The sequence below is a fragment of the Equus caballus genome, chromosome 17 (genome assembly GCF_041296265.1).
Source record: "Equus caballus isolate H_3958 breed thoroughbred chromosome 17, TB-T2T, whole genome shotgun sequence".
In the NCBI taxonomy this organism is placed as follows: Eukaryota; Metazoa; Chordata; class Mammalia; order Perissodactyla; family Equidae; genus Equus; species Equus caballus.
Genome location: NC_091700.1, coordinates 28,598,510 through 28,611,374, shown reverse-complemented (window position 1 = coordinate 28,611,374; position 12,865 = coordinate 28,598,510). Strand labels below are relative to the sequence as shown.

The 12,865-nt window shown below is 40.0% G+C and overlaps 1 protein-coding gene across 5 annotated transcripts in view; it reads right to left on the bottom strand.

The window, feature by feature from the left end:
* Positions 1 to 12,865, bottom strand: part of FRY (FRY microtubule binding protein) — a 404,013-nt gene that overhangs the window by 307,264 nt on the left and 83,884 nt on the right. For 3 of the 5 annotated variants that reach the window (XM_070239478.1, XM_070239480.1, XM_070239479.1), the window contains exon 2: positions 5,180 to 5,352. Coding sequence is in view for 2 of the 5 variants with exons in the window: in XM_005601128.4 (XP_005601185.1) it covers positions 5,180 to 5,384 (205 nt within the window). In the remaining 3 variants the exon portion in view is untranslated. Of the gene's footprint in view, positions 1 to 5,179; positions 5,515 to 12,865 lie in introns of those variants that run through there. The other 2 variants (XM_005601128.4, XM_070239475.1) reach the window with 1 other exon arrangement.

The window sequence follows — 12,865 nt, the reverse complement described above, 5'->3', positions numbered from 1 at the left end:
GAGGGTCCGATTAACAACTCTGGATAACTTTCAAACCATGAAGATTTGCAAAAGTATTATAATTATACCCACTACCCACCCATTAGAAGAAAAAGTCCTAATTATGAAAACAAAACTTTTAACAGCACCAAAGAACAAGAGGCCACAGTCAATTCCAGTCGCACATCATTTCATAGTCATGCATCATCTCATTTGAGTTTAACACACCCTTGAAACTGGTGTTTTCATTCCCATTTCACAGATGAAGAAACAGGTTCTGAGAGATCAAGTGACTTGTCCTGGGTTACTCATTTACTGGGATGGGGATGAGAACCTGAACCCAGCTGTGAGGTGGGTAGTTACTTTGTGAAATTCTTTGGCTAAAATCCTGTCATGAGAGGAGAGGTTCAAACTCTTGCCTTTGAGGCCCCCTTTGCTTTGGCCCCTGAGCACGGCTGGCTTTGGAAGTGGCTGTTGAAGGTAGTTACAGGACCAGATGGGCAGGGGTGTGCCCACAGAGTGGTCATGACACATTTATTCTTGCACGTCTTCTACCTTGCCTGACTATTTCAACACCTCTTAAGCACCTACCATATGCAAAGCTCTGTGGTGGGTGTTGTGGGAAATACCAAGGTGTACAGAAATGGTTCCTGGCATCACAAAGTGGAACCACTGAACCTATTCACAACCTACGGCAACTAAACACCATCCCAGAAAGTTCTCATTTTTTTTGGTGAGGAAAATTGTCCCTGAGCTAACATCTGTGCCAATCTTCCTCCACTTTGTATGTGGGACACCACCACAGCATAGCTTGATGAGCAGTGTGCAGGTCTGCACTGGGATCCGAACCCACAAACCCTGTGCCACCGAAGCAGAGCGTGCAGAACTCAACCACTACATCACAGGGCCGGCCCCTGGAAGTACTCTTTTTATAGCACGTCTTTAAGGAGGTCCTGATTAAGTTCTCCATGTCCCTTGAAGGCCCTGCTGAAATGTCATCAAAGGCAGCAGGGTTCCAGAACGACAGAATTCTAACAGGGAACATAACACTTGAGGAGGCACGCTTAATTACAGTGTTTTTCACTGTGCCTCTGATAAGCAGGCTCCCAGGAGGCAACCCAAACCCAACTGCCCATCCTCACAGACTCCTTCTGGCCACCCTAAGGAGGCCAGAATGCATCCAGTTGCCATTGTTCTAAAGACTACCTTGTGTTTCCAATAAAAACCTGCATGCAGCAAGAAAAAGAAGAAAGCACTTTTACTTTAGAAATATGTTTGATTATAAAAATGATTCTAAATAACTTATTTTTAGATTGTGGATTTAAAAAAAAATGCCTTTTGAACAGAATTGAGTTAAAAGTGAGAATCGAGGTTAGCCTACATGCTGGTGTATCCACCATGTGAGTCCTGACCAGCGCTCCCTGCTCCTCCTGGCCCTGAGCAGCCCTCAGCATGCTCATCCTCTGATTAAGCAACAGGGAAGTACATGGACCTGCCTGTTTCCTGAAGGCAGATGGCTCCTTGCTTTTCACAGCAGAGGACTGTAAAACCAGTAGGATATATTAAGAACTAGCTGATTAAACTGACCAACTTGTTTGCGTGAGATGCTGGATGAACAACCCAGTACACCTGGCACCTGAGCCCCAATTCCTTCCAGGTGCAGGACGGGATGCTCCTTAATCAGACGTGCCTATGGGTGTGGTAATGCATCAGGACCACTTCTCTCTTCCCTTTGCTTTCTTTAACTGAGCTAAGCCCACTGCTAGGGAGCTGCTGGGGGTTCTTTCAGGAGGAGGGGGAAACCAGGCTAGCTGCTTGCTAGAGACCTACACTCTTAATGCCTGGCCTGGTGAGACCCAAGGCTGTAGAACCTCAACCAAGCAACTCAAACTAGCATTCTACTGATGAGCCTTCTTTAAGGGAAGAAAAAGTGTTAGTTTTTGATGTTTCTATATAAATATGCTTTTAAGATATATTGATTTTCTTTTTTAAGATTCATTGCTGTGAGTATGGTGCTCCTTCATTCCTTTATTCAAGAGTTATTTACTGAGTTGTACAATAGGCAAGGCACCCTACTAGGAAAATTCTTTCCCATCAGCCTAGATCAGAAACTGTCTTAGTTTTTTGCTCTCTTCCCAAGGTCTAGAATAGTTCCTGGCATATAGTAGAATCTAGCACATTTTTCAATGAATGAATTACATGCTGAGACAAGGGATACCTGCATTTTTTCCCCCACCAGGAATTCTTACAGCGATGAAAGTCAGTATAGGGACCTTCTCCTTTGACAGTCTCTATCTGCAAACTAGTTCTTTTCTAGAGGCAGAAACAGGCCCCAAAGGATAGTCACAGCTTCACAGCAAATTAATTAACCATCACATTGATGAACACCTATTACATGCAATTCTTTCTTCTAGACAATTGGGCCATTCAAGGACGTATAAGATATAGGCCCTGTTTTCAAAGAGTTTCTATAAAAACAAAAACTTAATAGTCACCACAAAGTGTCAAAGTGATCACTAAACCCATTCACAATCTAAGAAAACTGAACATAATCCCAGGAAGCACTCTTTTTATAACTTTATGCAGTACTCAGCCCAAGGTGGTGGTAGGCATAAAGGAGAATTCAAAGAGGCCAGCAGTGGAAGACTGAGTGATTGCAGAAGATAGAAGACTTGAATTGGGCCTTGAAGCCCAGGTGGAGAATGGAAGAAAGGGCATAACAGGAACGCAGGAGTGGGTGCGTGTGTGTGCTTTTTGGGAGAAGAGGGAGAATGGCATGAATAGAGTCTGGAAGCAGGCAGAGCATACAAGGTACACCAACAGTTAATTCAGTTCAGTACAATTTGAGTCAAGTGAATAAATATTTATTGAGTGCATACTATGTGCCAGGCATTGTGATAGGTACTAGGGATACAATGGTTAACAAGACTAATATGGTCCCTGGCTCACTGGTTAGTGGGAGATACAGACAAGTAAACAGACAATTACAATACAGTGTGATAAGTACCGTGATAGGGAAAAGTCCAGGTGTTATAAGAAGGACACAGAATGGACCCAACCCAGATGCGGGGGTCAGGAAAACTTCTGAGAAGAAGGGATGTCAGGCTGACACCTGAAGCTAAGGTAGGAATTATTAGGTGAAACTATGCAGGTAGTGTACCCAGCACCTACCCTAGAAGAGCAACGGGCCGCGGGGATCTAAAGCTGCCTGAGTTTGTTGGAATGCAAGGGGCAGGTGTGCTAAGAGATGAGGCTGCAGACAGGAGCAGTGGCCAGATGATATAGACTCTTCTATCTCGCATTAAGGAGTTTGGACTTTATCCTAAGAGAGTGGTAACCACTGGAGAGTTTTAAGCAAGGAAATGAGACAAACAGATTTGCATTTTGGGTAGATAACTCTCTGCAGTGTGAGATGGCCCTTATAGGAGAAATAGGTGATAAGAACAGAAGGGTAATATGTAGCTAGATTCTTGAAGGTGTGTCCCTAACACAGTGCAACAACTAAATGAATATTTCACGAATGAATGAATGAACTGATCAACCAGTCAGTCATTCACAGGTCTGAAAACATGAGATTGGAGGTGAAGTATAGTTTTCTGTGCCTATGTAAGGGTCAGAGGCAATGCATATTGGAATACCGACATGTCCTCAAGTCTTGAATGTCATCAGACAAATGATAACGACAGTTGACAACAGAATGCAGTGTAATAGAGCGGAAACAGCTTCAATGCCAGAGTCAAAAGACCCACGTCTGAGCCCTAGCTTTTCGAGTTATTAATTTTGAAATGTACCTTAATTTCTCCGGCTCTCAGGTCCCACAACTACTATATCTGCTCTTTATGTGCAACTACACAGCAGCATAAAATGAGAATGGTAATCACAATCTATGCACCTTTCTGTTTTCAGGTGACGTTTAGGGGCTGTGGTGGGATTTGCAGCCCAGTGCGTTTCTAAGTCATCCATCGTAAAAAAAAAAAAGTTAGTGTAACCCGCATGACAATGGAGTTGTGGTTTAGTCGAAAAGAATTTAGAAATCAAATAGCCGGTGTTGTTCAAACTTTGGGCGGTAACTCTTTAACCTGTCAACTGCAGACCCTGGTAGAGAGGTCTCTACTCGCACACTTACACCTGTGGCCCATTCTATCTGGGCTTTGCTTTTTTCTGCCGAGGGGTTTGACCCCAGGCCAACATCACTAAACCAAGAAGAAATTCATGAAAACAACAGCTTCCTTTAGAAATGTAATTTTCCACTTTTGGCCTTGAGTCTACATATTTCTAGATCATCTCCTGGCTACTTCCTAAAGCGGTATAAAGACTCAGCTGTTAGGGGGAGTCAATTTCATTTTTATGAAGTAAAACTTGATTGAATTATTTTTTTGTTTTCTATCATCATAGAGTCAGCCTCAGCAGTTGGGTCTAATCTATCATCTCTAAACACTCTAATAAATCAATCAATCACAACAAAAAGGCCACTGCCAGTTTCTCCAGGAAATTCCAATGCAAATAGTATTGAAATCAAGTTGACTAAATAATTTATCCTCGCCAGTGATCACTCTCCAGTGATCTCTCAGTTAGGGCTCCCTGTCATGGGCATCTTATATGGTCTACACCTCTGTAATATCCGGGCACGGACATCTAAAGCAGACATCAGAGACCCTTCATCACGACTGAAATCCATGAGTCTTCTGTGCTCTAATACATTTCACCATCCACATTGTTTAATTGAGCCCTTTACTACAAATGGTTTTAGGCTCTGATGCAAGACAGGAATTTGAAGCATGCATTCGAGTATTTAATGGTGTTAATTTCTGGTGCACACAAACATCAGCTTCACTCAACAATCCAATAATCTAGCAAAATAAAGAGAATATGCCAGAGAATGAAATGCAGCATGGAATTCTTGAGGACTGCAAGCAAAGCAGTTTCACGATCCTGCTGTCCCTGACAAGTAATAAAATAGCTGCCTATTTACAGACCCCTAAAGATGTTACAATAAAGAAAGAAAATAAAAGAAAGAAGATGGGGTAGTTTCAGATCGAAAAACCATTCCATTTTTACATTCAAATATGTTTATTTGGCTACTTTAAGCTCTTACACTTGTCCCAAGTTAATTTTAAATGTAACACATCTGATTGTAACAAATGAAATATAGTCCTTGTGTTATTTTTAACTGGCAGGCATAAATTTAAACAATTCCTACCTGGAATTATGGATGGTCTCTTTTTCGGGCGCCTCAGGTGAACGGGTTCCAAGTTTTTAATGTTTCTTTGATGTCTTCCTCTAATGTCATTTCCTACAAGTAGTTCAGGCGGCAGACTGCTCCGTCTTGATGATTTGTAATCATTTTGAGATGAATTTAGTTTGTTCTTCGTCCTGGAATATAAATTGCTGTCATCAACTGCCATTGCAGGAGATACATTAGAGAGTTTCAACAAAAATCTTTTTCAAAAGCCAAACCCAGAGGCAGCCACAGCCAGCCGTCTCCTCCCCAGATTCAGATGTTCTCATGCTTTACTCTTCACTTGTTTGGGAGGCTTAGCAAGTTGATAGGCGTGGACGTGAACAGGTGTAGAATTACTAAGTAGCCCCTCCTTTCAACAGCTAATAGCACAGGGGAGGAGAGATCCAAAAAATCATTAGGTGCAGAAGACTGGGAATTTGAACAGATGTGGCGCATGGTCCCATGCTCTTGGAGACAGTAATAGAAGGAGTGTAATGGTTTCCGTGTGAAACTTCTGTTTATTGGTGCAATGCCATAAAGCAAGCACAACTCACCACGTAGAGAATACCGACGCAAATTGCAAGCCTAATTTTTCTTATAAATTCCCAAAGTCTTATAGACTTAAAAAAGTTTTCAGGAAACATTTTCACATTCCTTCCTATCTTTTTGTTTCAAGTTACACACACAGAACAAACATCCATCTTTAATAAATTCCTCATTTGGCAGGCAGCCAACTGGAAGTTGGCTGGAAGAAGGAGATGAGAGATGGTTGGTGATGATCAGGAAGGAACCCACTGTGGGTGTGTGTCAAGCAGCAGTGCCGGGAACTTAGCACTGCTCCCAGACCCACCCCTTCCATCCTGTGCTCTACCTGACAGATGGCTTCTCTACAAGTTCAGCTGTCTGGTGGCCCGAGGAGTCAGAGGTCTGGCAAACGGGCCATGACCTTAGAAGTGATGACGGCCTCCGCTCAACAAATAAAAAGTAAACGTGTTACCCTTCTGGCATTCTCCCTTGCTTTCAACTAAAATGGTCAGCGGGTTTGGTGGTCTGAGAAAAGCAGCATTTACTCGATTCCTGTGTGACATGTCACATATTTCCTTTCTTTTCTAGATTATGCATTTTTGTGTCCTTTGTTCTCTTCTCCCTTGCTCTATTTATGTGGAAATGTTCTGTACTCTTTTCTTTAACTGACTGGGCAGAAATCATAACTCTCTAATTTATCCTCTCCAGCCATGCCCCTGGGCTGTGTCCTCTGTGTCCTCGCTCTCTCTCTCTTTCCCCTCCTCCCCTCCCCCACATACACTCGCACTCACACCTCTTGTGTTCTGTCTGGCTGCAGTGTGAGTCAGAAGATAAAGAAGATAAGATCTGCCTTTTCTCTTTCCAGTGCCTGGAATCAGTAGATACATAACATTATCAATGATTTAGGGGTTGTTTCAGAAATCACTGTTTACTTTGGCTTCCTGGATGCCAAGTAGGTTTTACTATTTGTTAAAATTTAAGAGTTGGGTCTCTTTACCTAATTTAGGATACACTTCCACACTAAGAGACATTTCATTCTCTACAGTCCTTATGCCCCTTGACCAATAGGTCTTCAAACTACAACAGATTTTCCGAACAGAAAAGCATTTTCTTAAACAAGTATGTCCCAGTTAGGGTTGTCATTATAATCCAGCAATTATAACTATAACCCAGCAATTGTATTTACATATTAGATTATTAACTTATTTCACTAATTCTGAGAAATACCTACACCATTTTCCTCACAAGACTCAGAACTATTGTGTGACATTGAAATGTACCATAAGCTTCAAAACAATGAGTGGTTTGTTCAAAACTGTTTTTAAAAGCCTATGAGACTGCTTGAATCTCTCTTACCTTAATAAAAATACATTTTTTTCTAGGAAAGAAATAGAAAGTGTTTTTTTAAAGTTTGAGATAATGATTTAATAATAGAAAAAAACCTTTCATAACCAAAATCTTAAGGTCAGTGTTTAAGTTTCAAAATACACAGCAGGGTAGAGTCCTAGGGTACAAAATATTGGATGCTAACAGGGAGATATATAGTGACAGAAGAGATGATCAGAAGGCTGAGCTTTTTAGTGACTGTTTCTTTCACAGTATCATCATGGGCCCAAATAAGAGTGTATATGAGGAGAAATGGGAGTCTCTGAAGAAAGGTTTTATCACACACAGTGGGCAACAGGTACAGCTGCATGATGTACATATATAATTTTGCCTTTGTTTTTAAGAGGCTGGAAGCACAGTGTTAAGTACATATGCATCTGAAATGCATTATAATAATAGCTGTCATTTATTACAAGCTTAATAAGGGTCAGGTTCTTTGCTAAGCCTTTGATATGCATTATCTCATGGATTCTTTCTAATCACCCTGTTCTATAGATGAGCACACAGAGGTACTGAGTCAAACATCTAGGAATTGGCGGGGTGAAGATTTGAACATAGGTTTTACCTGACTCCAAAGCCCAGGTTCAAGTCCGTGCTTTAAATCACACCACCATGCTGCATTATTAAACGTAGATGAAATCAAAAAGGAATGGAAAAGCTTTCTGTATTTTCCTAAAACAATTCTTGGTTTTAAGCAGATTCCTACTGCATCCACTGTATGATTGAGGAGGAGTCCAGCTGACTTAACTAGGTCTGCCTCATGTAACTGAGCTGTCGGTAGGTCTTTAAGATTCATTGAATGAAACGGAGAAAAAGCAGAATTCAGATTTTTGTTTTAATAATAGAGTATCTATATTGAGGCTTTTCATATCAAAATGCACTTAAGTATTATATTTTCCTGAAATTTAAATTATAATTAGGGAAAAAGAACCCCTACCCTACTGTAGAGGTACCCTTAATCTCTGGGTCCTCTAAAACTTATATGATGTCAGAGAGGGCACAAGTTTTCCTGATATGCTCAAATTAATCCCTCTCCCACCCAATTCATTTTCCCCTCATAGGGAATATAAATAGATATGAATCTAGCTTATTTAATATATTTCCTTAAAGAGAGAAGCGGGAACAAACCTAAATTTGCCATTATTAAAATATTAGGGCAATGAAAATAAAAGACAGTATTTATTTAAAAGTAGAGTTAAATCTGTGAACATAAAAAAGTAAACTTTCCTCTCAAAATGTTTCAATTGGCTGACAACATGAATGATAATCAACCACAGAAAATTTAGCTTGGTTTGGTCTAAATGAGAATATTCATAGCTTGTAATGTTAAGTCCACCCCTCCCTCTTCATAAAAGTAACAGCCAAAAGTGGAATTTGCTTTTTTTTCAGACAGCCAAAAGAATGATGATATTGGGCCCTGGGCTGAGGAATCTGAAGACTTACAGCATAATTAAGTAATTTTAAATATATAATTGGACATTTTCTATTCCTATACTTTTTAAGAACCACTATGTTTTAAAGGTCTAAAACATTATCCTAAAACTCCACTATATTAATCTCCTTTGAATTATTCTAATTTCCTATCCTTCAAGAAGTGTATTTTATATTAAATGATGTTACCATCTCATGAACATTTTATATTATCTTCTTTCTCTTAGAGTGTTCCAACATTTCATAGAAAGATGCTTCTTCACTTTGCAGCCATGATTTTCTTGTGATTTTTGGTAGTTTTTAAATAGCATTACCATATTATTTTGCTTTTTGTGAGAAAGCTGGAAGTTTAGGACTGTATAAATTTACATCTGTAACCATCTTTCTCATTATCACCTTCCAAGAAATGATCCACCAGGAAGATTTTAGGCCTGTTAGAATTCACCAAATTAACTTCTGAAACCCAATCTGACTCTGCTGTACTGAATATCCTGCAAATATTTCTTATTTGTGAACTCTTTATTCAGTTTTTAAACTGAGAGGACCCATTATCCAGCAGGTTTGCCACCAGGAAAAAATAATCATATAGAATGTGAGAATAATAGATATCACCATGTCAAGCAGCTCCATTGATGCATTTCTCCAAGAGGTCACCAACTCTTATTGCCAACACACCTCTGCTTGGTGTTGGTAATACCCCCAGTATTATCTAGGGTGTCTTACAGCTGAGGAAATCTTTTCTCAGTTCCTAAAAATGTAATGAAGACTTCCAGCACTTACCTCATTGGCTCTCGATAGCAAGTAACACAAATGATGAGCTTTCCCTCTTAAAATTCTCTGCTCCCTTGACTTCATGACACTATTATCTCTTATTTTTCCTCCTACATCTCAGGTCCCTTCCACTCAAATTCTTTAAGGGCCCTTAAAAGTCTATTTTCTTCCCTCTTTCTCTGCTCCTCCCCTTTGGCCACCCCATTTATTGAGCATCTACTATGTGTCTGGAACCGTGTTAAGTCTAAGGTCTCTGCTCTCGAGAACCTCTTCATCTAGGAAAGGAGCAGACCTATAACAAACTAGTTATTGCAACACAGAGGACACTGTGCAGAGATGACACAAAAAAGCTACTTGGTCAACTCTTCTTGACAGAGGGGGGATGGGAAAGGAAGGGTTTTCAGAGGAGGAGGAGTGAGTTCACAAGGCAGAGGAGGGGAACTGGTGTAAAGGCACTAAGAAGTGACATAACACCAAATGTCCATAAAATGGCAAGTACAGCAGTCCCATATCCACGCCACGGCATTACATCACACGAAAATACAGACATTGGAAAAACAAGATTGGGCAATCCTAGAACATAGGGCACTGAAGGAAAAACCATAAACTGGTATTATTACATATTTTTTAAACACCACCACAAATTAGACATATGGAAGACACCTACTTAAAAAAAAATCCGTATTAAAAAACTGACTCTGGCCTTTTCAAACAGTTTGGTAAGTCTAACAAAATGTAAAAGACATTTTAAAAAATCTGGATCCAGTACGTAAACACTTCTCCTTAATCATCTTTATTTATTCCAGAATCTGTGATACAGGGACTTGCTGAAGCAAGACTTTTACACAAGTCGTTAATGTCATACAGACTGTACCTTTAAAAAAAAAGCTTTAGAACCAGTTCTTACTGGCTTGAAATCCAACTTCATTTACACTTGCATTCCTCCTTATTCACTTTTGCAAGTCTCAGCAAAATGCCAGTGTAACTGCCTGGCCTTTTCTCAGATTAAGGTAGGGCTTAAGGGCACATTTTTCTGGGCTTGTGGTGGAGCTCTCTGGTGAGAGGGCACGATGTAAATACATGTCCCTCTCCATTCTACCCCATGACGCAGACACCCGGCCTAGGAGAGGAAGGACTGATAGTGCTTCTTCCTATTCTTCTGTTTAAAGGATTGAACTGCAATTTGTATTCATAAAAGAATTGAAGCTTTTGAAATTTTTTGTCCAAATACTAGACAGTGTAACCTCAGAAATGTGGGTTGCTACAACCAGGCTGGCAAGTGACTGGGGTGCCTGAGATGGCAGGAGCATTAGCGGCACTCATCAATCGTTCTCACCTATGACTGCAACTTCCGCCTGGGCGCCGGCAACGTCTAAGTCCAAGCCCCATCCCAAACTTCTCCGCAGTGTTCTCGATCTGTACATTTATTTGCACACCAAACATTGGCTGGTGGGCACTCGGCATGCACAAAACTGCCTCCTGCAAACTTGCAGCTCTTGAATTTCTCATCTTACTAAAATGGCATCACCGTTTACCCAGTGACTCAAGCTATAAACCTTGGAATCACTCTGTCCAAGTGATTTCATGTTTACCCCTTAAATATTTTTCATCTGTGTCCTCTTCTACACCTCTCCTGTCACTGCCCAGTGGTAGCATTCATTATCTCTTTCCTGAGTTACTGTTTTAGATTCCCAAAAGGTCTGGCCTCTTCTAAGTTCCTCAATCATTCCATGTTTGATGTGGCATCTTGACCCTTCATCTTAGCGAAGTGCCTCTGGCTAGCCCATTTCCCTCTCAAAAGTGCTCTTAAGAATTGGACAGAACACCTCTGATGTGCTGACCAGTCCAGGGAATCACAAGGCTAGTTATAATCTTGATACACATACCATGCATCTATTAAGGCAACACAAGATTACTTTGGCTTTTATAGTAGCCATATTTTCTCACTGTCTGATGGTTTGACCAACCAAAATCCCCAAACTTCAATACACGCCTTGCTATGAGGAAGGCCTTGTCAATCCTAGACCTGGGCAACTGACTTTCTGAAATGTATCAGAAGTCTTTATGTTGCCTCCATGAGATTTCATTGTGCTGGTTTTGGCTCTCAGATCCAGCCTTTGTTTTCTTCCACATGTTTGGGGTTTTGTTTGGGGCAGGGAAAGAGCAGAATGGCTAAAATTTAAAAAGACTGACCATACTAAGTATTGGGGAAAATGTGGAGGAATTGGAATTTACATACACTGTTGGTGGGAATGTAAAGTGGTAAAACTTGTTTTGGAAAAATTTTAGCAGTTTCTGAAAAATCTAAACATACCTATACCAACATACATATACCATATGATCCAGCCATTCTATTCCTAGGTACTTACCCAAGAGCTATAAAGGCATATGCTCACACAAGGACTTGTACATTAACATTCACGGTAGTTTTACCTATAATAACCAATACTGGAAAAAGACTTGCAGTAAGAAGTGAATGGATAAACCGTGGTATATCTATAGAATAGAATACTATTTATCCACACAAAGATGATTATTGATGCATGCTACAACATGGGTGAATCTCAAAATAATCATGCCGAGTGAAAGAAGCCAGACCAGAAAGTGTGCATACTGTGTGATTCTATTTATATAAAATTCTAGAAAATGTAAACTAACTACAGTGACAGAGAGCAGATCAGTGGTTGCCTGGTGATGGGGTAGAGGGATAGGAGGGAGGGATTACTAAGGGGCATGATGAAATGTTGGGGGTGATGGATTCCTAGGTGTATGCATATGTCAAAACTAATCAAATTGTACATTTTAAATATATGCAATTTATTATATGTCAATTATACCTCAATAAAACTTTTTTTAAAACAGGCAATGCTATACCTTCCCCCAGTGCATTTGACCAGGATTTAGAAATGTTCCGGACTTGAGCTAATAAAATTAATAAATAAAAGTAAAAGCAATTCTGATTCTGTTATCTGCATCAAGAGTGAGTGAAAAATATACACATATCCAAGAGTTATGTGAATTTCTTTCACTTAAGACAAGAATTTTCTTATCTTGAATTACATCTTTAGTTTTTAATGTATACACTATAAAACTCCAAGAATGTCTGAAAGAATGTCTATATGACATTCCCAGGTAACACATTCACCATTACAGTAGGTTGCCCAGAGAAGGTGAACAATAAATATTACAGAATGAATGGATGAGTAAAAAATTGCAATGAAAAAACAAGGCATTTCTTAAGAAGAAGTTTGCTCACAAGATACCACGAAAAATTGTGCATTGAAAATACAAACCCTGGCCTGTAACAGACAGAAACCTTGGAGAGTTTCATTCTAACAAGCAGAAATGGTGGTATTTTGCTACATCTAAACTATGATGAAATCTCTAAAACTGCATAGCCGGAAGCAAAACCCTCAGGAAACTAAAAACCCTTTAACATTCCCAGTTCAAATGCGAATGTTAATTCCACTCTCTGAAGAGAACCACCAAAATGGCCAAAGAACCTCAAGATCAGGATAAACATTGGTTATCTTGGCTGGCTTAGGTGCAGCC